We start from the raw sequence: 25,589 nt of genomic DNA on the forward strand, positions 1-25,589 counted from the left end.
CACTCTACACACACACACACACACACAGCTAACTCCACACACACACACACACACACAGCTAACTCCACACACACACACACACAGCTAACTCCACACACACACACTCTACACATACACTACACACACTCACACAGCTAACTCTACACACACAATTAACTACACACACTACACACACTACACACACACACTCGCACACACACACAGCTAACTCTACACAGCTAACTCTACAAAGCTAACTACACAATTAACTCTACACACACAATTAACTACACACTCTACACACACACACACACTACACAGCTAACTCTACACACACTCTACACACACACTCTACACACACTACACCGCTAACTCTACACACAACTCTACACAGCTAACTCTATACACACTCTATACACACTCTATACAAACTCTATAGACACTCTATAGACACTCTATACACACAACTCTACACACCTAACTCTACACACCTAACTCTACACACACAATTAACTACACACACACTCTACATGAGAACATACACTCTACACACACTACACCGCTAACTCTACACACACTCTACACACACACTCTACACGAGAACACACACACACTCTACACCGCTAACGCTACACACAACTCTACACAGCTAACTCTATACACACTCTATACACACTCTATACACACTCTATAGACACTCTATAGACACTCTATACACACTCTATACACACTCTACACACACAACTCTACACACCTAACTCTACACACACAATTAACTACACACACACTACACACACACTACACACACACTCTACATGAGAACATAAACTCTACACACACTACACCGCTAACTCTACACACACTCTACACACACTCTACACACACAACTCTACACACACAACTCTACACAGTCAACTCTACACAGCATGACTACACATAACACTCACACACTACACACATGCTACACAGCACAACCACAATCAAGACATCAGAACACACACACTACACAACTCTACACACACACTCTACATACACACTACACAACTAATTCTACACAGCATGACTACACCTGAGAGCACACACACACTCCACACAACTCTACACAGCACGACTACAAAAAACACATCAGAACACACACACTACACACACGCACTCTACACACACAACTCTACACACAGCTAACTCTACACACACTGTACACACACTACACAACTCTACACAACTCTACACACACAACACCGCTAACTCTACACAGCACGACTACACATGAGAACACACACACACACTACACAACTCTACATAACTAACTCTACACATACACTCTACACAACTGAACACAGCATGACTACAATTAACACATCAGAACACACACACACTACACAACTCTACACACACACACTCTATGCCGCCTAACTCTACATGCCTAACTCTTTGATCGATAGTATCTGGACGGAGGGAAACGTTGCATTTGGTAACTTCAGATTCAGGAGGAAACTTTCACTTGCTTTCTTCACCCCTCCACCCCTCCACCCCCCACCTCCACCTCCACCCTGAGCGGCTCTGCTATAATTAAAGTCATTACGGCTCCTGAAAGCGCGGTGTAATTTGGTGTTGCCTCCTGCGTTTATTCGGAGATAAAGGCATGCCTTCCCGCCTCAGAGCTCCCTCACATGTGGTTAGAGGGTTTTTTTAATCCTGGAAAGATCTGCCAAGACCTCACCAGGATACACGAGGAGACAAAAACACCCCAGCAGAGAGCAGCAGAGGGGAACAGAGAGGAGTAGAGGGGAGTAGAGGGGGGAACAGAGAGGAGTAGAGGGGGGCAGAGGGGAACAGAGAGGAGGAGCAGAGAGGAGTAGAGAGGGGAACAGAGAGGAGCAGAGAGGAGTAGAGGGGGGCAGAGGGGAACAGAGAGGAGGAGCAGAGAGGAGTAGAGAGGGGAACAGAGGGGAACAGAGAGGAGCAGAGAGGAGCAGAGGGGAACAGAGAGGAGCAGAGGGGAGCAGAGGGGAACAGAGAGGAGCAGAGAGGAGTAGAGGGGGCCAGAGGGGAGCAGAGAGGGGAACAGAGGGGAGCAGAGAGGAGCAGAGAGGAGCAGAGGGGAACAGAGAGGAGCAGAGGGGAGTAGAGGGGAGCAGAGAGGAACAGAGAGGAGCAGAGGGGAACAGAGAGGAGCAGAGGGGAGTAGAGGGGAGCAGAGGGGAGCAGAGAGGAACAGAAAGGAGCAGAGGGGAGCAGAGGGGAACAGAGAGGAACAGAGAGGAGCAGAGGGGAACAGAGAGGAACAGAGAGGAGGAGCAGAGAGGAGTAGAGAGGGGAACAGAGAGGAGCAGAGAGGAGCAGAGGGGAGTAGAGAGGAGCAGAGAGGAACAGAGAGGAGCAGAGGGGAACAGAGAGGAGGAGCAGAGAGGAGTAGAGAGGGGAACAGAGGGGAGCAGAGAGGAGCAGAGGGGAACAGAGAGGAGCAGAGAGGAGCAGAGGGGAACAGAGGGGAACAGAGGGGAGCAGAGGGGAGTAGAGGGGAGCAGAGGAGAGCAGAGGGGAACAGAGAGGAGCAGAGGGGAACAGAGAGGAGCAGAGAGGAGCAGAGAGGAGCAGAGGGGAACAGAGAGGAGCAGAGGGGAGTAGAGAGGAGCAGAGGGGAACAGAGAGGAGCAGAGAGGAGCAGAGGGGAACAGAGAGGAGCAGAGGGGAGTAGAGGGGAGCAGAGGGGAGCAGAGGGGAACAGAGAGGAGCAGAGGGGAACAGAGAGGAGCAGAGAGGAGCAGAGAGGAGCAGAGGGGAACAGAGAGGAGCAGAGAGGAGCAGAGGGGAACAGAGAGGAACAGAGAGGAGCAGAGAGGAGCAGAGGGGAGTAGAGGGGAGTAGAGGGGAGCAGAGGGGAGCAGAGAGGAACAGAGAGGAGCAGAGAGGAGCAGAGGGGAACAGAGAGGAGCAGAGGGGAGCAGATGGGAACAGAGAGGAGTAGAGGGGGGCAGAGGGGAACAGAGAGGAGCAGAGGGGAGTAGAGGGGAGCAGAGGGGAGCAGAGAGGAACAGAGAGGAACAGAGAGGAGCAGATGGGAACAGAGAGGAACAGAGAGGAGCAGAGGGGAACAGAGAGGAGCAGAGAGGAGCAGAGGGGAACAGAGAGGAACAGAGAGGAGTAGAGGGGGGCAGAGGGGAACAGAAAGGAGGAGCAGAGAGGAGTAGAGAGGGGAACAGAGAGGAGCAGAGAGGAGCAGAGGGGAACAGAGAGGAACAGAGAGGAGCAGAGGGGAACAGAGAGGAGCAGAGAGGAGTAGAGGGGGGCAGAGGGGAACAGAGAGGAGGAGCAGAGAGGAGTAGAGAGGGGAACAGAGAGGAGCAGAGAGGAGCAGAGAGGAGTAGAGAGGAGCAGAGAGGAGCAGAGGGGAGTAGAGGGGAGCAGAGGGGAGCAGATGGGAACAGAGAGGAGCAGAGGGGAACAGAGAGGAGCAGAGAGGAGCAGAGGGGAACAGAGAGGAACAGAGAGGAGCAGAGGGGAACAGAGAGGAGCAGAGAGGAGTAGAGGGGGGCAGAGGGGAACAGAGAGGAGGAGCAGAGAGGAGTAGAGAGGGGAACAGAGAGGAGCAGAGAGGAGCAGAGAGGAGTAGAGAGGAGCAGAGAGGAGCAGAGAGGAGCAGAGGGGAACAGAGAGGAGCAGAGAGGAGTAGAGGGGGGCAGAGGGGAACAGAGAGGAGGAGCAGAGAGGAGTAGAGAGGGGAGCAGAGAGGAGCAGAGAGGAGCAGAGGGGAGCAGAGGGGAGCAGAGAGGAACAGAGAGGAGCAGAGGGGGAACAGAGAGGAGCAGAGGTGAGCAGAGGGGAACAGAGAGGAGCAGAGGGGAACAGAGAGGAGTAGAGAGGGGAACAGAGGGGAGCAGAGAGGAGCAGAGGGGAGTAGAGGGGAGCAGAGAGGAACAGAGAGGAGGAGCAGAGAGGAGTAGAGAGGGGAGCAGAGAGGAGCAGAGGGGAGTAGAGGGGAGCAGAGAGGAACAGAGAGGAGCAGAGGGGAACAGAGAGGAGCAGAGGTGAGCAGAGGGGAACAGAGAGGAGCAGAGGGGAACAGAGAGGAGCAGAGAGGAGTAGAGAGGGGAACAGAGGGGAGCAGAGAGGAGCAGAGGGGAGTAGAGAGGAGTAGAGGGGAACAGAGAGGAGCAGAGGGGAGCAGAGAGGAGCAGAGAGGTTGGTCTGCTGGTGGTATTACAGGGTTGGTATTTAGGGTAGGATATGAGGTTGGTATTTAAGATTGGAATTTAAGGTGGTTTTTAAGGTGGTATTTAGGGTGGTATTTAAGATTGGAGTTTAAGGTGGTATTTAAGGTTGGAATTTAAGGTGGTTTTTAGGGTGGTATTTAAGATTGGTGTTTAAGGTTGGAATTTAAGGTGGAATTTAAGGTGGTATTTGAGGTAGTATTAAAGAATTGGTATTTAATGTGGTATTCAAAGTTGGTATAACAGGAGTGTATGAAAGGTTGGTAATTAAGGTGGTATTCAAGGTTGGTATTTAAGGTGGTATTACAGGGTTTGTATTAAGGGTGATATTACAGGGTTGGTATTTAAAGTGGTATTACAGGGTTGGTATTTAAGGTGGTATTACAGGGTTGGTATTTAACGTGGTATTACAGGGTTGAAATTAAGGGTGATATTACAGGGTTGGTATTTAAGGTGGTATTACAGGGTTGGTATTTAAGGTGGTATTCAAGGTTGGTATTCAAGTTGATATTACAGGGTTGGTATTTAAGGTGGTATTACAGGGTTGTATTTAAGGAGCACGTAATCCACACGCCTGCCGGCAGCTTCAGGATCGATAACCCATCAGCGTTAGTCAATAACTGACTGTTAACACAAGCTTGAACACATGACATCAGTTTTGACATACAGTGTATCAACAAAAGTATTGGAACCCCTCCTGTAATTCAGTGATTCCAGACCCACTGTGACCCTGACCAGGATGAATCTGTGGTACATCATGAAAATGAATGAAGTCACAACCCTAATCTTCAGGCTTTAGGACCTGGCTGCAGGCCTGCAGGTTCTCACATGTGTTTTTACAGCATCATGTTCAGCTGTGTGAAGCTCAGGGCCGAGATCCCAGACGAGGCCCCAAATTCACTCACATTATTACTGCACTACTTAGCAGGGGCCCGACGCCCCCCCCCCCCCCCCCCGGACTGACCGGAACACAACACAAATACCACCATGTTCCTGAGGAACCCGCTCACACCCGCTGATCTCCAAACTCTGCAAGAGAAGAAGGTCTGGTGTTCACGAGTCTGGCTCATCTCCTGGACCACCCGCTGGTCAGTGGCCAGATCCACATCTAATAGATCGCTCACACGCACCATCAGATCCACATCTAATAGATCCCTCACCCTCACACGCACCATCAGATCCACATCTAATAGATCCCTCACCCTCACACGCACCATCAGATCCACATCTAATAGATCCCTCAACCTCACACGCACCATCAGATCCACATCTAATAGATCCCTCACCCTCACACACACCATCAGATCCACATCTAATAGATCCCTCAACCTCACACACACCATCAGATCAACATCTAATAGATCCCTCAACCTCACACACACCATCAGATCAACATCTAATAGATCCCTCACCCTCACCATCAGATCAACATCTAATAGATCCCTCACCCTCACACGCACCATCAGATCAACATCTAATAGATCCCTTGGATCGGCGGAACTCGTTTATGAGCTTTATAAACGCACTATTTTCCATCTCCATATAAATGGTTGCCTCTGTACCACCTCGTCCTCCTGGTGGCTGTAAAAGTGTGAGCCGTGCCGCTTAACAGACTCAGAAGGAAACCAGATCATGACTGTGTGCGTGTGTGTGACCAAAAGTATGTGGACACCCCCTTTTTTATTACTGAGCTCAACTTAGCTTTCAATTTTGCAGCAACCGTTTAGGGAAGGCCCCCTGCAGGCAAGAAACTCTAGCATCCTGCACAGAGCCTTGACCTCAGACTCACTCAACTGCTCCGGGATAAACCGGAACACCGACTGATAAATCAGCGCCCAGCCGTACGAATGCTGCCACCTTTTGACTGAACGGGCACAAATTCCCACAGCCCTGTGAGAAGAGTGTCTGCTCCAGCTGAGGTGGTCACACAGACGTCGCTCTATTAACACAGTTTGTTTCTGAAGCGGGACGTCCGACAAGCGTGCGGTCAGGCGTCCGGATACTTTTGACCACGTGGTGCATGTGGAATCGTACATGAGGTTCTGAAGCTGTGAGAAGAAGCGAGTGAGAGCAGACGAGGAGAGGAAAGGGCGAAGCGGGGTGATTTAGGAGAGCGGGGCGTGGCTGCTGGTGAAAAGAGCGGGCAGACGCAGGATAATTAAAGGGGCTCGTACACTCCGCCCTCATACCGCTCTAATCTGGGCTTCCCTTGAAGTGGCGCGCTGTGTGTTTGCGTTTGTGTGTGTGTGTGTGTGTGTGTGAATAAGTGAAAGCCTGTGTGTGTGTGTGTGTGTGTGTGTGTGTGTGAATAAGTGAAAGCCTGTGTGTGTGTGTGTGTGTGTGTGTGTGTGTGTGTGTGTGTGAATAAGTGAAAGCCTGTGTGTGTGTGTGTGTGTGTGTGTGTGAATAAGTGAAAGCCTGTGTGTGTGTGTGTGTGTGTGTGTGTGTGTGTGTGAATAAGTGAAAGCCTGTGTGTGTGTGTGTGTGTGTGTGTGTGTGTGTGTGAATAAGTGAAAGCCTGTGTGTGTGTGTGTGTGTGTGTGTGTGTGTGTGTGTGTGTGTGAATAAGTGAAAGCCTGTGTGTGTGTGTGTGTGTGTGTGTGTGTGTGTGTGTGTGTGTGTGAATAAGTGAAAGCCTGTGTGTGTGTGTGTGTGTGTGTGTGTGTGTGTGTGAATAAGTGAAAGCCTGTGTGTGTGTGTGTGTGTGTGTGTGTGTGTGTGTGTGTGTGAATAAGTGAAAGCCTGTGTGTGTGTGTGTGTGTGTGTGTGTGTGTGTGTGTGTGTGTGTGAATAAGTGAAAGCCTGTGTGTGTGTGTGTGTGTGTGTGAATAAGTGAAAGCCTGTGTGTGTGTGTGTGTGTGTGTGTGAATAAGTGAAAGCCTGTGTGTGTGTGTGTGTGTGTGTGTGTGTGTGTGTGAATAAGTGAAAGCCTGTGTGCGTGTGTGTGTGTGTGTGTGAATAAGTGAAAGCCTGTGTGTGTGTGTGTGTGTGTGTGTGTGTGTGTGTGTGTGTGTGTCTTTGTAATGCGATCCGTTTCGGGTTGAGCAGCGATTCTCCCTGGACAAACGCAGAGGAAGGTTTAAACCACACACACTCTCACACACACACTCACACACTCACACACTCTCACACACACACTCACACACTCTCACACTCATTCACACACACTCTCACACACTCACACACACTCTCACACACACTCTCACACACTCTCTCTCTCACACACTCTCTCTCTCACACTCTCACACACACACACACAAGGGGTCTGTGTTAAAACCTGGTGACCCGCCCTGCTCCCTCTACCTACCTGATCAGCTCCTCAGTAGAGAGGATTCTAATCAGACCTGGACTCATAATCAGATTATTTAGACGCTCTACTTTACATCACCGCGGTTTTAGCGTACTAAGCTAACACAGTTAGCGTCAGGACGTTCAACCCGCCGCTAGCACGCCGGCTAACGTCTCCCTCCGTGTACCGAAAACGCTTAAACTGTCCCTGACGCCCCAATTTACATAAACCACACTCGTATAATTACACCTTTATACACATTCAACATCACAGAGAATTTATTTACATTAGTAAAGAACTCTGTTGGTTGCTCTCTCACTATTTCTTCTCTTGCTCTTGGTCTCTTGCGCCTTCTCTCCTCCTCTCTCCCACTTTCTTCCTTTTTATCTCTTTCGTTCATTCTCTTTTACTCTCGTTTGCTCTCTCCCCTGCTCTCTCATTCGCTTCCTCTCTCTCTCCTGCTCTCTCACTGTTTCTTCTCTTGCTCTCGGTCTCTTGCGCCTTCTCTCCTCTCCTCTCTCGCCTGTTCTGCCTCTCTCTTTCCCCTGCACTTGCTGTTTCTCTCACTTTCTCTTTCTTTTTTTCTATTTGAACTCTTTCTTTTATTCTCTTTCACTCTCATTTACTCTCTCATGCTCTTTTTTTCTCTTGTTTCTCTCACCCTTTCACTCTTGTTTGTGCTCTCCCTCTCTTAGTGAGTTCCACTGTTCCACCTCTCTCACCTTTCCTTGCACTTGCTTCGTCTCTCTCACTCTTTCACTGATTGGCTCTCACATTCTCTTACTCTTCCTGTTCTACCTCACCCTCCTTCCCTTGCACTTGCCATTTCTCTTACACTCTCTATATTTCACTCCTTAACTCTCTCTTTCTTACTCATTCGCAAGTTCCACTGTTCTACCTATCTCTCATTTCCTTGCACTTGCTGTTACTCTCACTTTCTCTCTCTAGCTCTCTCTCTCTGTCTCACTCACATTCTATCTTTCTCCTTTCCTTGCACTTGCTCCAACTCTCTCACTTTCTTTCTCTCACACTCTTTTTCTATATTTCACTGTATCGCTCACATTTACTCTCTCTATTTCTCATTTCTCAGCAATTCCCCTGTTCTACCTCTCTCTCCTTTCCTTGCACTTGCTCAGTCTCTCACTTTTTCTCACACTCTTTACCTATATTTCACTCTCACACTCACATTTACTCTCTATTTCTCTCATTTGCTCTCATTACCCACTCTCTCATTTATTTCTCTCTCTGATCTCAGCAAGTTTCCCTGTTCTACCTCTCTCTTCTTTCCTTGCACTTGATGTCTCTCAAATCCTTTTTCTCTCTTTTGCTCTCTCTCTCTCTCTCTCTCTCTCTCTCTCTCTCTCTCTCTCTCATTCTTGCTCACATTCTCTCTCACACTCACCCTCTCTCACTCTTACCTTCTCTCTTCTCTTCTTTCTCTCCCTCTCTCTCAGTGAGTTTTACCCTCTTCTTCCCTTGCACTTGCTGTTAATCTCACTTCCTTTCTCTCCCTTTCTCTCTCTCTCTCAGTCTCGCTCACATTCTCTCTCGCCCCCCCCCCCTCTCTCCACCCCCTGTGAACTTTATTAAAGCTTCACTTCTCTCCTCCTATTCAGGCTCCTTGGTTCGGCTCACTTTCAAACACATGACACCAGAGGCTTCACCGTGACCATGGCAACCGGCTCAGCGGGCTCCAAAGCCGTGATTTCATACCGGGCGAGGGGCCAATGTGAGAGGGGGGTGCCCCGCCCACCGAGGGGGCGACCTTTAACCCCAAAGTAAAGGAAAATCGGTGGAGATAATATCAGCAACACAAACATGAAAGAGGAACCAGAGAGAAACGGGCCTCACACTCCTCCATCCATCTCACACTGACCTGCTGTGTGTGTGTGTGTGTGTGTGTGTGTGTGTGTGTGGAGACCCGTCCAAGCAACCAGTCCCAGAGACCCAAGATCTATCACTGCCTCCACTTACTGTCTGTGAGAAGTTTGGTATGTTCTCTCTACGTCCACCCTACATACACACTTCATACACCCTTCGTCCACTCTATGTACACACTTCATACACCCTATGTCCACCCTACGTCCACACTTCATACACCCTTCGTCCACTCTATGTACACACTTCATACACCCTATGTCCACCCTACGTCCACACTTCATACACCCTATGTCCACCCTACGTCCACACTTCATCAAGTAATCACTCAGCTCAGCTTTGATTTTGTCCTCTTGTGACTGGGGGGTGGATGGAGGTCTTAAGATCTGCTTCTAACAATATGGACTACAATTCCCATGCTCCCACGGACTCTCACGTGATTATCACATGTCCCCGGTCAGCCAATCCTGATCGCGCTCATCGGCTCCGGAGTTTTGATTCGTTTCAGCTGTGTTCGATTCAGTGAATCTTAATTAAACTCTTCTGTCCGTGTGTCTCGTTTTGCCGATCGTGTTTGCGCTCCTTATTACTGAATCTAACCGTTAGCGTGTAGAATCCTTGCTGTCTTCAGTTTACTGTTTTAGTTTTACCTGATTTTGTACACTGTTTTTGCCTTTTTGATATTAAACTTTCTTTGATTTATATTCCGCGAGCGTCTGCTCAGTTTCTGCCTCGTGACATGTTAGTATTTTAATCAAAATATAAAGTATGTAAACAATCGCGATTGTCACATTTCTAACATCGGGTGAAAACGTTCATTCGAATGAACCGAATTAATCATGAAAATCGCCCAGCCCTGCGTACACCCTGCGTACACCCTATGTCCACCCTTCGTCCACCCTACGTACACATTTCATACACCCTATGTCCACCCTTCGTACACACTTCATAAACCCTTCACACAGCCTACGTACACCCGTCCAATCATCTACTCACCTGTTCTCAGACCAATTCATCCATCCGTCCACTCGTCCACTCATCCGTCCCCCCAAAAATCCGAGCATCCCCCCGTTGGTGATGTGTGTGAACGTTACCTTTCCCAGTACGGTGAGGCAGCTGGGGTCCAGTTCGGGTTGTTCCAGTTTGACCACGCCCACCCATCCGTACTCGTACAGGTCCTCCTCGTCGTTATTATTACACAGTCCCAGCGGGTGCATCTGCAACACAAACAACGTCCAGAGATATTTACACCAGGACCACAGAGAACCACAGAGATCCACAGAGAACCACTCGCTCAGCAAGAGGAACCGAAAAAAGGTTCCTGGAACTACATCAGGTCCTCATGATGTTCTGGAATCGGGCACAAATTCCCATAGACATGCACAACTCTCTGTGCATGAACAAGAAGGGATCGGTGGAGCTCACGCGCATCGGACGGAGTGCGTGTCAGGAGAATATACCCTCCTCATACACCAACGGGGTCTCCAGCAGAATAGGGGAACTGGCTATGACCCTAGTAACAAACACTCCCCCGACACAACCTTCAGTATCACACACTGAGCCTTCTACACAGGCACCACCACCCTAAAACCAGCAGGCACCCTGTGGGCATCACGGCATAAATACGGTACTCTTAATCCTGTGAGGTTGTTCTGCACTTAAGGTACTAGACTAGTGATCAGCAGGTTGCTATTTTAAGCCCCACCTCCGCCAGGGCACCACTGTTGGGCCCCTAAGCGAGGCCCTTAGCCCTCCAGTCACAATTGTAAGTCGCTCTTGATAAAAGCGTTCGCTAAATGCCGCAAACATAAATGTAAACGGTCCTAACTTTGTTTTGTAGGGCAGCGGTTAAGGTACTAGACTAGTGATCAGAAGGTTGCTGGTTTAAGCCCCACCTCCACCAGGGCACCACTGTTGGGCCCTTAAGTGAGGCCCTTAACCCTTTATTCAGTCACAGTTGTAAGTCTCTCTTAATAAAATTCGTCCGCCAAATGCCGCAAACGTAAATGACCAATCATGATGGCAAAAAGATTCAAGTGTAACGGGTAGAACTCTGCCCCTGGTGGTCACAGGGGGAACTACAGCCGAAAGGGGGTCTGCCATGTTTTCGGTTGTGAATGTAGGGCTTTTGGGGGTGCGTCATTAACGTGACCAGGTCAAGGAATGTAAACGAGGCTGTCTATAAAGACATGAAGTGTCCTGCACAGAGGCCTGACCTCAACTCCACTCAACAGCTCTGTCAAATGCTGTTTGGATTAAACGGGCACAAATTCCAACAGACATACTCCAAAGTCTTGTGAAGCCTTCTTTTTGGCCATGTAGTGTATGTCTCTCCATATGAGACGTTTACATATAATTCAAGCGAGTGAGGGTTGAGGGCCTCGCTCAGGGGCCCAACGGTGGCAGATTGGTGGAGGTGGTGGGACTTAAACCAGCAACCTTATGAATACTAGTCCAGTCATTTGCCCCTAAAAAGAGCAGAACATTCCAGAGTGAACTGGCCTGATGAGTTTAGACGTCTAAGTTCCAGAAGTAGGTTTACCGTTTGCCGGCGTTCTTTCTGACGGACTGATGCCCTGTACTGCGCTCACAGATCCCGGCGCTCCTCTAGCAACGTCGGCGAGCCGCTAATTATTTTGTAGCTCCCGCCACCTGCCAGCGGGCGTTCCAGGCAGCGCTAGGATCAGATTAACGAGGCTAGCTGCTAACATTTCAAACAGCTCTATTAGCGGAACGTATTTAGCAGCGCGGGCCGCGCGGGGACAGAATAGCTTCCACCCAAAGTCACCCAGCGCAGAAAAAAAACCCCAAACGTTTATTAAAAACACGACGTTATTTTCATCCACTAATACAGAACATGAGAAGTTTAGCACATTAGCGCTTGTTTATTTATTTTTTTGACTCTCGGGCCCCTGAAGCCAGGCGGGACGAGCACTGGCCAAGAAAAGCAGACCTGAAGGAATGCAGTCGGCACCGTCCCGTGAACCTGCCGGTGGTTTCACATGCTCGGACGAAGGTGGCGCGCTGGTGCGTGCGGCGGGGGGCGGGGCCCACCTCGGGCGTGGCGGCGGGGTCGAGGTCGGGATCTGTTTCGGCCGCACAGGTCCGTTTTACCATCCGACACCCAAACCGCGACCACAAGCATCCACTCCGAAACCGGCGGCTGCACATTTAATAGGAACGTGTGGACAAAAGTATTGGGACGCCCCTCCTAATTACATTTACATTGCTCCAAAACGACTTACATTACTGTGACTATATATTCTAAGCAATTGAAGGTTAAGGGCCTTGCTGAAGGGCCCATCAGTGGCAACCTGGCAGTGGACGGGCTTGAACCAGCAACCTTTTGATTACTAGTCCGGTACCGTAACCACTAGGCTACAACTGCCCATGAATTCATGTGTTTCAGCCACAGCAGTTACTAACAGGTGTAATAAATCAAATGTAGCAACAGTTTAGGGAAGGACCTTACATGTTCCAGTATGCCTGTACACAGAGTCCTGACCTCAGCCCCACTCAACAGCTCTGGGATGAACCGGAACACCGACTGATCGATCAGCGCCCAGCCTTACAAACGCGGCCATGTTTTGTATTACTGAATGGGCACAAATCCCCACAGACACACTCCACAGACGAGCGGCTGTTCTGTCAGAAATGGTCACGATCAGGCGTCCGAATACTTTTGGCCTGAGAAAGTGTGTGCCAACAGTTTAGGGAAGTCCCGTCCCTGTTCTGTTTCAAGTCTAATGTAAAGGAACTCCAGCAGCCTGGACATGCTGAACACCTTCGGGATGAATCAGAATGTCGACTGCCAGCCAGGACACCCAACAAATGCTCTTTTTACTGAACGTGCACGAATCCCCACAGACACACTCCAAAATACTGGGAAGAACCTGTGGGAACTCCATAGTAATGACCATGGAACCCACAACTGCAGAGACGTGGGTTTGATCCTGAGCGGCCTCACCTACAGACACGCTGGTTCATGTCGCCTTGTTGCCGCCGCGGTCTGGTCAAGGGGCTGGCAAGGGTGGTGGAGGGTTACTTCAGGGTATAGTGTTCCTCTGTGTGTGTTATAGCACTACATAGGGATCTAGAAGAACCACCAAAATGTGCATTTTCACGAGTACCCCCCCACCCACACGCTCCTGTACCCTCCTCATCTCCGTCGCCCCGCCGCCTCTGCCCCCGCGTCCTTGACCACGAGGGAGTGAGGAGGATTTCCTGGAATAACAAACTGTCCTGCCAGAAGAGGTGGAGGAACACTTGATCAAAGCCAGCAGCGAGTCCCTCGGGCCCTCAGACTACTAAGAGTGGCCCTGGTTTTGGTCTGCACATTCGGGACCCAGCAAAGAGCCTTTCAAACAAGTCCAAGAGTTCCTCAAAGCTCCTCAATGCTCCTCAGTGCTCATCAGAGATCCATAAAGCTCCACAATGCTCATCAGAGCTCCACAAAGCTCCTCAGCGCTCCACAAAGCTCCTCAGTGCTCATCAGAGATCCATAAAGCTCCACAATGCTCATCAGAGCTCTACAAAACTCCTAACTGGTTTTCAGAGCTCCTCAAAGCTCCTTAGTGCTCCACAAAGCTCATCAGAGCTCCACAAAGCTCCTCACTGGTTTTCAGAGCTCCTCAAAGCTCCTTAGTGCTCCACAAAGCTCATCAGAGCTCCACAAAGCTCCTCACTGGTTTTCAGAGCTTTTAAAAGCTTCTTAGTGCTCCGCAAAGCTCATCAGAGCTCCACAAAGCTCCTCACTGGTTTTCAGAGCTCTTTAAAGCTTCTTAGTGCTCCACAAAGATCATCAGAGCTCCACAAAGCTCCTCACTGGTTTTCAGAGCTCTTCAAAGCTTCTTAGTGCTCCACAAAGATCATCAGAGCTCCACAAAGCTCCTCACTGGTTTTCAGAGCTCTTTAAAGCTTCTTAGTGCTCCACAAAGATCATCAGAGCTCCACAAAGCTCCTCACTGGTTTTCAGAGCTCCTCAAAGCTCCACAAAGCTCATCAGAGCTCCTCAGTTATTAAAATTATAATAAGTGTAATAAGATTATTACACCAAAACACAACTAAACAGTCTGGATCTTTTTAGGGTCTATCAGTATGGTAAACACCATCCACTGAATAATAAAAACGATAAAAGAATAACTGTGGAGCGATAGAGGAACAAGCCTTCGAGTTCAATTCTCCATGCTCATGCTCTTTGAACTGGAAGGTTGCCGGTTTAAGTCCTACTGGTGCCAACGCCGGGCCCCTGAGCGAGGCCCTTAATCCCTAATTGCTCTTCACGAAGTGTCTATTTATGTAGGAAAACATCTATTTACACTTATTGTTTCTAGCCAAAGTGCTTTATAATTGAGGCAGTACAATTCGTGGAACTGAGGGTGAGGGCCTCGCTCAGGGGCCCAACAGTGCCAACCTCTGATCACTAGTCCAGTACTTTAAAAACTGAGCTACAGCGTAAACACACACAGCGAACCTCTCAGCCGTTTTATTATCTGAGAAAAAAAAAAAAAAAAAGAGACGAGCAATTCGGGAGGGAGAGGAGGCGCAGGAGGGGCGCAGGAGGAGCCGGGAGGGCGGAGCTCGGTGCCCGTGAGTGCCCGTGTCTTCTGGTTTCCCAAGCACTGGAAATAACTTCAAAGGAGATGGCAGCCTTGAAGAGCGAGCAGATAAAGTTACAGAGCGGCAGCTGGAGAAGCCGTGCAGGTGGGGCCTGTAATATTATCTCCCGAAAAAAAAAAAGAGAGCCCGGTCCCCTTTTCAGCGCGGGAGACTTCCTCTCTTTTGTCTGCCGCACAAAACCAGTGGAGGCACAGTCGCAAAAGTCGCACCGGGGCCCAAAAAACAAAACAAAAGCAAAAAAAAAAAAAACAAAGGCACGAGGGGCGACCTCAAAGTCCCGGACGTCCCTATACGAGGACGGATTCCCTCGCACAGGACCGCGACGGTTCCGGGGGCCGCATGCCGTCGCCGGAGATACGTCCCCAAACAAACAGACCCGGGCGAGCCGGGCATTACAGGCGAGAGCGCCGGGAGCGACACCCGATATCATGTAAATATTCAAACACGCGGCGGCGAGTCGGCGGGCGGGGCCACACCTTCAGGCACGCGGAGGGCCTGGCACTCGGGAAGCTATAAACACGCAACGGGACCCTGAGCATCCGCGGTGAGAAGGCGATACCCCCCCCTCCCCCAAAACCACGAACGGTGTCACATTCGACTCACATCAAAGAGAGAAACACGAGCGCGCCGGCGGACAATAAAAGCAGAGAATGAAAGATGGGACGCGACCTCACACACCGCCGAAATATACCATACGCTCAAAATGTCGGGACACCACTGTTAATTACTGAATTTATGTGTTTGTGTGAAATATAAAGCAAATGATACGCTTTGGTTTATATACGCAGCAGGAATTGTTGGGCCCCTGAACGAGGCCCCTAACCCTACTGTACTACTGTAAGTGTAATGCTGCAAATCAGAAGCTGCTCTGGTTATTCACAATCAGGGGCCACAAAAGGGCCACACGCAACACAGAGGGGCCACAGATACATTATATAACCAAAAGTATCTGGACACCTGACCATGAGCAGCCGCTCCTCCGAGAAGCTTCTCACAGGATTTTGGAGCGCGTCTGTGGGAATTTGTGCCCGTTCAGTCAAAAAATGCCCCCCCCCAGGTCTGGAATAAACTGGAACATCAACCGAGGCTGTCATCTTTTGACTGAACTGGCACAAATTCCCACAGACACACTCCGAAGTCTTGTGAGAAGCTTCTCAGAAGAGCGGCTGATGTTCTCCAAAGGTCACACAGAGGTCGCTCTGTTTTAATAGCGTTTGTTTTTGGAACGGGACGTCCAGCAAAGCTCACGCTCAGGCGTCCGAATACTTTTGGCCGTACCATGTAGGTCCCCGTGCGCCCCCCCGCCGCCCTGTCGTGCCCCTCGCTGACGTCTCCTTGGCCGGCGGCCGCATCTACAAAGCGAGTAAAGCCGGAGATGCCGGGCGTGATCCCTCAGGCCCTCGGAGAATGGAGCGGGTGGGATCCGTCTCCGAAAGGTCAACACCATTCCACCCATTCTCCTCACCCGGGCACGCCGACCTCCTGCCAGCCGAACAACTGCACAAACACGGGCGCGGGGAACAAGGTCGCCGCCACCGCCGCGCCACGCCAGTTCCGCCCGTCTGCGGTGACGTCTAGTCAAGGAGATGGAAACGATTCTGAAGGTGCGCTGACCATCAGAAACGTCGCTTTTGGCTCGAGTTGCATCGAGTGGAATCGTGGATCCCAGGAGATGCGTCCATCAGCTCTCAGACAACCTCACACGACTGGGTTCGACTCTCAACCCTCCTCCTCCTCCTAAACAGAACAGTTGGCTCAGCTGTGAGGAGCTCATGGAAACCCATCAGGTCGAGGTCGTGCAGCCACTTATCCACTGAAGGATCTCCAAGACTCCGCTCTCAGAGCCAAACCTGCTGAACCGACCATCAATCACCCAGACCACGACTCCACCACAGGACGGACGGGGGCAGGAGGTGGACGGTCCTTCAACCGACCAATCACAAGAGCAACACCGAGAGTAAACGCGGTGTCTTCCTCAAGTCACAGTCTCAGTCATCAAACTCCTCAAAACATCTTTATGGACCTTGTTTTACTCACAGATCTCAGTGTCCACATACTTTTGGCCATAAAGTGCCCACTTATTCAATACTAAAGTTTCCAATAGCACCAGTGTATGGTTCACTGTGAAGAGCCCCAGCACAAGCAGTGTTACAATTCATCCCAAAAGCACTGGGTGGACCACTAGCGTTCCATCAAAAACCTTTTTATGGACCTCGTTTTACTCTTGCTGCCCAGTGTCCACATATTTTTGGCCATAGTGCGTCCACATATTCAGTACTTAAGGTTTCAGTTCCTAAAGAATTCATGTGGTGTCCAGAGGCTCTGATAAGCTCCAAGGTCCAAAGATCTGAGAACTCCAGTAAAAAAAGTTCCAGTTCAGGTTTGGTACCAAAACTACAATCTAAAACCAGAACCGGAACTCTGGACGTGTTGCTTTTTAATCATCTAAATCAAACATCAAAGCTTTCAGATGCACTTCCAGAAGGTTCCAAATGCAGCACCTTTTCAACCAACCTGGTTGAACCACTCGTCCCCAACCGGTGCATGAACCATCATGAGGAGCACTGGTGTTTCCATGGCAAACGATACAAGGTCATTTTCCATTTATGGCTGACAATGAGGGTTCCTTGAGGGTTTCTTGAGGGTTCCTGGTGTGAGTCAGTAGCTCATAGCTGCTGATCTTCTCTCAGAGGTTCTGGATCATCTTTCAGGACTGATTTTCTTGATGTAAACGTGCGCCAACGTGTGATCAGAAGACAGTCCAGGAATCTACCAAGACCTGAAAGATGATCCAGAACATCCAGGAGAACACTCACACAGGGGAACCCTCGTGGAACCCTTATTTTCAGCCGTAAACTCCTGATCCTTTCCCCTTCCGGCGCTCCGTGTTGGAACTGCGGAACCATCAGCCCTCACTAGGAACTGACGGAAACGTTCCTCCAGGAACGATTCGACTCCACGGCCTGATCATACTCCTGAGGAAACGGACATGTGAGCGAACAAAGCGCGGCCGTTTCCTGGAGCAGAGGTTCGGGAAGGGCGTGGAGCGGTGGGGAGCAGGCCGGGGCCCCGCTCACGCTCCTCCGGGGAGGACCTCGGACGCCAGGCGACGGAGGAGCCGGAAGCTATTTGGACGAGCTTCAAACGGCAGGAAGTGCCGTATTCATGCCACGACTGGAACGGCGCTGGAGCGCGGCCAGGGCACCAGGGTTCCTCAGGCTTCCATGAGAAAGTTTCAGCCGCCGCCGAATACGGTCGAACACGGTGGGAATACGAGGGGTACGCGCCGAGAAAAAAAACGGTCCCTACAGGGCGAGGCGTGTAATCACGGCGCTTTAAAGCCAGACATCAAAGCGAGTCCAGATCAAAGACTTCAGCAGATCCAAGTGGCTGCTCGGGTATTTTTGACCCACAACAGACACGAATCTGAGAGTCCTAAATATATCGAGCCGTGACAGGGGAATTACTGACATAGCCAAAAGTATGTGGACACCCTGTTCCAAAACCATGTGCATCAACTTTCCGCTATAACAGTCCCAGTGTGTGAGTGCAGTTGTAGCCTAGTGGTTAAAGTACTGGATTAATAATCATCAGGTTGCTGGTTCAAACCTCACCACTGCCAGGTTGCCACTGTTGGGCCCTTGAGCAAGGCCCTTAACCCTCGATTGCTTAAAAACCGTTTACTGCAAGTCGCTTTGGTTAAAAGTGTCCACTAAATGAGTGTAGAACCATTAAAAAGCACCGAGGTCAGGCTGTGACGTTGGGAGAGAAGGCCTGGCTCACAGGCAACGTTCCAATTCATCCCAAAGGTGTTCAAACTAGGGATGTCCCGATCCGATCTCAAAGATCGGGATCGGGGCCGATCAAAGCATTTTTTAACTGATCGGAATCGGCTTTACTAATGCCGATCATAATCCGATCTTTTGTTTTACGTCAGCATGTCCGCTGTGTGGAAATAGTTTGAATTGGAAAGTGAAACGAGTCCAGCAGTGAAGTGTAACGTCTGCACTGTGAGCGTTTCATGAGGCGGTGGGAGCAGAGCTGCGTTCATTACTGTAGAATTTTAATGTTTATATGGTGTGTGAGTCGAGGATCACTCCGGTTTACAAAACAACGTAGTGATGCACTCGCTTAATAAAGAAATAAATACACGCTATAGTCACACTTTATTAACTACTTCTGTTACGGTTCCGAATAGCCGACAGCTAGAGTCAAGCACGGTATTCCATACACTATGGAAGCCCCAAAGGGTCAAAACACACTCACTTCGCATAGAAACGTCTGTCACAGTACAAGCACTTTAAAAACTGGCTTTCCTTCATAACAAAAGAGCCTTTCCATTTTATTTTGGTATTCAGGTTTTACTGTAATGCTTTTAAGTAACTTATTTTCTTATATTCAAGTGAAGCTGCTACACAGATTTCTGTTCATTTTTAGTGCATCACTGCATTAAACAGATTTTTTTTCTTCAAATGTAAAGTTTAAAGTAAAACTGTAATTATCTCACTCATTTTGATTGATTTTGTAAAAATACAAAACATTAAGTCAATAGTTTGGATGCAGCATTTTTCCCTTCAGCACTGCAGAGCTATTCAGGTGTTAAACATGTACACTGGATTAATTTGAATAACTGTAATGTACTTGAAGTGTGCACTGTGTGAACAGTATTATCCAGTTCTTATCTAGACAATATCTAGAAAATACAAGTATCGGTTTGAGACTCGGTATCGGATCGGGATCAAAATGAATAATTGGGATCGGTATCGGGAACAAAAAAACGTGATCGGGACATCCGTAGTTCAAACTCCTCAAAACGAGCCTTTACAGACTGTGTTTAAAGCCCGATCACAGCGTCCACATACTTTTGGCTACAGAGCGACACCAGCATCAGGTCTGACAGGTCTGTAATACTAATGCCCCTCATACAAAAGAGACGGGGGGGCTACTAAGTTTTAGGACACGACATGGCCAAAAGTATGTGGACACCCTGTTCCAAAACCACGTGCACCAACTATCCGCTATAACAGTCCCAGATAAGCGCAAATCTTTAGATCATGTGCGAGTGCGGTAGTAGCTTAGTGGTTAAGGTACTGGATTAATAATCATCAGGTTGCTGGTTCAAACCCCACCACTGTTGGGCCCTTGAGCAAGGCTCTTAACCCTCGATTGCTTAAAAACTGTCTACTGTAAGTCACTTTGGATAAAAGCGTCCGCTAAATGAGTGTAGAACCATTAAAAAGCACCGAGGTCAGGCTGTGACGTTGGGAGAGAAGGCCTGGCTCACAGGCAACGTTCCAATTCATCCCAAAGTGATCAAACTCCTCAAAACGAGCCTTTACAGACTGTGTTTAAAGCCCGATCACAGCGTCCACATACTTTTGGCTACAGAGCGACACCAGCATCAGGTCCGACAGGTCTGTAATACTAATGCCCCTCATACAAAAGGGACGGGGGTGTGAGGGGGGTTGATTTCGGATGAGATTAACTCTTAGCGCACAGAGCAGATTTTCGGACCGTGGGTTCCCCCCCCCCCCTTCCGCAGAGGAGCGAGGCCCGTCTTTGATGGCGGACTACACGTGACGCGGAGGAGTCACACATCTCTTTTGTAGCGGGTGGGAGGGTGGGGGGGGGTGACGTGACCGTGTGTGTGGATGCCAGGCCTGGGATTTGAGCTCCTCTGCTCCTCTTTTCTTTTTGGTAGCGCCCTCCCCTGCGACACACCCCTCTCACGCTATCTCCTCTTCTACCCTCCCCCAGCGCAAACACTGCCAAACTCCAGCCCAAACTTCACCGCAGGCTCTTTTTTTTGGGGGGGGGGATTCTTACCCCCTCGGTGGTTAGCGCTCCGGCTCCAGCGCTCACACGCCTCCCTACACGAGGTGAACACCAAAACACCGGCGCAGAGAGTGCGACCGCGGAGTTTAGTTTCCGATAAGGAACCGGAGTCGGGTTCGGGTGTTTGAAGTAAAAAGAGACGGGACCGGAGGGAGGGAGGGCGGGAGGGACGGGTGGAGGGGGGGGCGCCGGAGACAAAAGAAGAAAGACGCCGAGCGCCTCGACCCCCCTCGGTGATTCTCTCAAAGACGTGACATCATCTCTCTCTCTGCACCGCCGATCCGGCGGCCGGCGCTTCTGAGAAAACGACCTAAACGGGCTTTCAGGGCGTCTCTGCTGGGGGGCGTGTGGTCAGATCGTTTATTCCAAAACCCCAAATCTTAGTATGGTTGACCCAGCGCTCGCTCTTCACAGACGCCCATCATCCTAGAGAAAAGGGCGTGTCTTAGGCCTGTGGTAGCCTAGTGGGTAGGGCTTTGGGCTATCAACCGGAAGATTGGCGGTTCAAATCCAGGCTCTGCTATGTAGCCACTGTTGGGTCCTTGAGCAAGGCCCTTAACCCTGTCTGCTCCAGGGGTGCCGTAAGTTGGCTGACCCTGCGCTCTGACCCCAGCTTCCAACACCAGCTGGGATATGCGAAGAAAGAATTTCATTGTACTGTACATCTGTATATGTATATATGACAAATAAAGGATATCTATCTTTCTTTCTTTCTTTCTAAATTCTTAGCTCCCTTAAAATGCTCCTGCTGAGGCGCCTTAATTCTGAGTGACGATCTGACTGAATGACGAGGGAGCGTCCGACGCCTCCTCAGCGCTGAAGATCAATCCCAGCATTCAGTGCGGCACGACTTTTCTCACTAAAAACTACAAACATGGAGGATGATTCAGTGTGGAGCAACCAACAGAGTTCCTTTTACGTGTAAATAAACTTTCATTGATGTTTAATCTGTATAAAGGTGTGATTATACGAGTGTGATTTATCTTCCGGTTAAGGTACTGGACTAGTAATCCAAAGGTCGCTGGTTCAAGCCCCACCACTGGCGGCTTGCTGCTGTTGGGCCCTTGAGCAAGGCCCTTAACCCTCAATTGCTCAGACTGTATACTGTCACACTACTGTAAGTCGCTAGGGACAGTTGTGGTCTACTGGCTAAGGTACTGGACTAGTAATCCAAAGGTTGCTGGTTCAACTGCCAGGTTGCCACTGTTGGGCCCTTGAGCAAGGCCCTTAACACTCAATTGCTTAGACAATATACTGTCGCAAGTCGCTTTGGGTAAAAGCGTCCACTAAATGCCGAAAATGTAAACGTAAACGTAAATGTATGTCTTATTAGAACCCGCTCGACTGAGGCAGCTGATCAGGTAGGTATTGAGGAGCAGGGCGGGTCACCAGGTTTTCAGACAGACCCAGAGGGTGGGAGTGCTATAAGAATTCCTCACCACTGCTGCAGTTACGCCCTCTGCTGGCTGATCGATGATGCTGCACAGAGACGGACGGGGGATAACGGACATCAGCGCGTGACTCAATACTGATCTCCATATGGATGCGACTTGTGCAGGTGAAAAGAAGCGGTCTGTACTGCACACCTGAGTGGACGTTCTAACACAGCAATGCGGAGTCTGGGGTGTGAGGGGGGTGTGTGGGAACTGGAAATGACTAAATTGGGAAATAAAGGGAAGATACGTAGAGAAGTAAGTTCCCACGTTTATTAATAATCATAAAACCAAGCCCGTCGTTGGCGTCTCGGTCCGAGTACCGATACCTCCCGAGGCCTGGCACCAGCGGGACCTGAATGAGGTAAGACACACAGAGGGGCGACACCTCTAACCACCGTTATCTGTCCCAAACGAGGCCCTGAAGATCAAAGCGAACATTTAAAGATCTGATAAAGTGACTTCTGATCAGGTTCCTTTCATCCGGCGCCAAAAAATATCTCGACGGGTAAACGGCACCGGAGTGACCTCATCAGCACCCGACGCCACGCCCACGCCAACAATACCAGCCTTCATTAGAGCAGACGGCGGGAGCGCGGGAGGCTACGACGGCACAGATCAATCCTTTATGAGGTGACACGTTATGGCTTTATTACTTACGTTTATCTTTTATTACCCTGGAGGGATATCGGATTTGGCGGGATCGTGCCACACACGACGGCGCTGGCGAAGCTAGCCTGATGGAACTAGCAGGACGAAACGCCAGGAGAGATAAAAAGCGCTAAACTCGCCATGAGACCCACACAGGGGGTCTGTGTCATCCGAATAAAAACACTTGTTTGTATTTATTGATGATAGAACATTTATTAGGGACTTAATCGAAAGGTTGAGAGTTTGAATCCCGGCTTTGCCATGCAGCCACTGTTGGGCCCTCGAGCAAGGCCCTTAACCCTCGCTGCTCCAGGTGCTCCGTACAACGCCTGACCCTGCACTCTGACCCCGGCTTCCAAAGCTCTGAGACAGTATACAGTCAAAGCAACTGAGGGTTAAGGGCCTTGCTCAAGGGCCCAACAGTGGCAACCTGGAAGTGATGGGGCTTAAACCAGCAACCTTTCGATTACTAGTCCAGCACCTTAACCACTAGGTACAACCGCCCCTAACATTTATTAGGAACAGCGGTGCTTAGGGGGTGGATCTTTGGCTGCATGGCAGAGCCAGGATTTAAACTCTCAACCTTTCAATTCATAGCCCGCTGTTGGGCCCCTGAGCAAGGCCCTCAACCCTCTTGACTCTAAGGACGCTGTACAACGCCTGACCCTGCGCTCTGACCCCGGCTTCCAAAAGAGCTGGTATATAAGAATATATAGATATATAGAAGCAAATATAAGCTTTCAAATCTGAGCAGTGGAACGCTCAGCAGTTAAGGTACAGGATGAGTAATCAGAAGGTTGCTGGTTCAAGCCCCACATCTGCCAGCATGCTACTGTTGGGCCCTTGAGCAAGGCCCTTAACCCTCAATTGCTTACAATGTGTACTCTCAGTTGAAAGTCGCTTTGGATGAAGGCGTCTGCTAAATGCTGAAAACGTAAACAATCCTGAACCAGAAAAAGTTGGGACACCATGGAAAATGTATATAATAAAAAAATGTCTTTTATTTCCTTTATCTTTGACGTAATTGTAGACAGGTTGAACCGGAGATATTTCATGTATAGTCTGGTCAGATTAATTTCACGCGACACATTCCAAAAAAAGTTGGGACGGTAAAGCATTTACCACTTCGTAATGAAGCCGTTCCTTCTCACGACACTTAAAACGAGTTTCGGCACAGAGGACACCGAGCGCAGGGTCTGCCATTGTACGGCATTGTACCCTAGAGCCAAGAGGCTTAAGGGCCTTGCTCAAGGGCCCAACAGTGGCTGCATTTCAAGCACTACGCTCCCACTGTCCCAAATAAACATTATATTATTGTATAAATAAATACAAGCAAGTTTATTCCTCCTGGCGGTTTATCCGTCGTTTCCGTTATTTTGTCCCGTTCCTCCAGCAAACACGTCTTATGGTGTGAAACAGTTCAGGGTTCAAAATTCTCCTCACGTCCTCTATCGGGGACAGGTCAGGACTGCAGGCCGGCCGGTCCATCACCCGTACCCTCTTCAGGTGGTTTTGCATCATTTTGTTGAAAAATGTATGGAAGATATCTTAAAGGTAGAAATAGGGCGCGTGCCTGCAGCACACACGTTTCTGCTAGGGAGGGATGACCAGACTATGTGGGTGGGGTCTTCAAACGCTGTGTAAGGACCCTGATTAGCAGACAGAGGTGCCTGTGCAGAATGCATGGGTGGAAAAGGGTTCCGCTAAGGGCTGCGCGCGGGTCGGAGGAGGCGTGAGCAGCAATATACCCTCCTCACCTACAATCAGGGATCCACCAGCAGCAGAAGACAGACTGAGTACGATAAATTAGGGAGAAAATGCAGAAACAAAATAGAAAAAAAGGTAGAAATGGGGGAGAAATATGCAAATTTATACCAATCGTTCTTTGTAGAATGTTGTTTTAAAACTTTTTAATCATTTTCACACACATTTGTGGACGAACTGGAGATCATCTGTCCATCTTCACTCCTCAGAGACTCAAAGCCTTTCCTGGATGCTGCTTTTGTTCCAAATCATGATCACAATCACCTATTTACAATCACGTCATTATTTAGTTTTTGTACCTCATTACTAACTCTAAATTTTCCCTGTCCCAACATTTTTTGGAACGCGTATGAGGTCTGAAATGCAGGAATGGATGTTTATTAATGAATGAAATGAAGCCGACCAGACAGAACATGAAATATCTCAGGTTCATCCCGTCTGATTTGCAATTGTACATGAATAATAACGCCGAGTTACAGCTTTAAATCCGTTCTGAGCTAACACCGTGTTAGCTAGCGGCGGGTCAGCGGTGAAGGCTAGTGTTAGAGAACGTGATGAAACGAGACGCGTCTGCCCCAGTGAATTCCAGCTAACATTTGTTCAGCGGAGCAGTGAACCCAGCACAGACGCTGTATTGTTCGGTCCGGACGCTATCTGCACGCTGAGAGGAACAGGAAGCGCTGAGGAGTCAAACAACAAACCCCCCCCGACCAAAAAAAATAATAAACTAGCTAGAAACAAATCCAGTTCAGAGTTTCTGTAGCTGCACAATTACAAACGATTAACGAGTCGAAACGAGACGAAAAGGGTCAACAGATTTTGACTTAAATAAAGATCAAAAAGATACTTCAATATTTACATGTTGCACAAAAATATCGGGCTTTTATTAATATAATATATTCAAATCATAAAAACGACACACAAAACCAT

The 25,589-nt window shown here is 49.4% G+C and overlaps 1 protein-coding gene across 1 annotated transcript in view; it reads right to left on the reverse strand.

Annotated features, from left to right (window-relative positions):
* znrf3 (zinc and ring finger 3) overlaps positions 1 to 25,589 on the reverse strand; it is a 63,894-nt gene that overhangs the window by 20,979 nt on the left and 17,326 nt on the right. The window contains exon 2 of the mRNA XM_063017881.1: positions 10,452 to 10,574. Coding sequence (XP_062873951.1) covers positions 10,452 to 10,574 — 123 coding nt within the window. The remainder of the gene's footprint in view (positions 1 to 10,451; positions 10,575 to 25,589) is intronic.

This window comes from Trichomycterus rosablanca, chromosome 21, assembly GCF_030014385.1.
Source record: "Trichomycterus rosablanca isolate fTriRos1 chromosome 21, fTriRos1.hap1, whole genome shotgun sequence".
Taxonomy (NCBI): domain Eukaryota; kingdom Metazoa; phylum Chordata; class Actinopteri; order Siluriformes; family Trichomycteridae; genus Trichomycterus; species Trichomycterus rosablanca.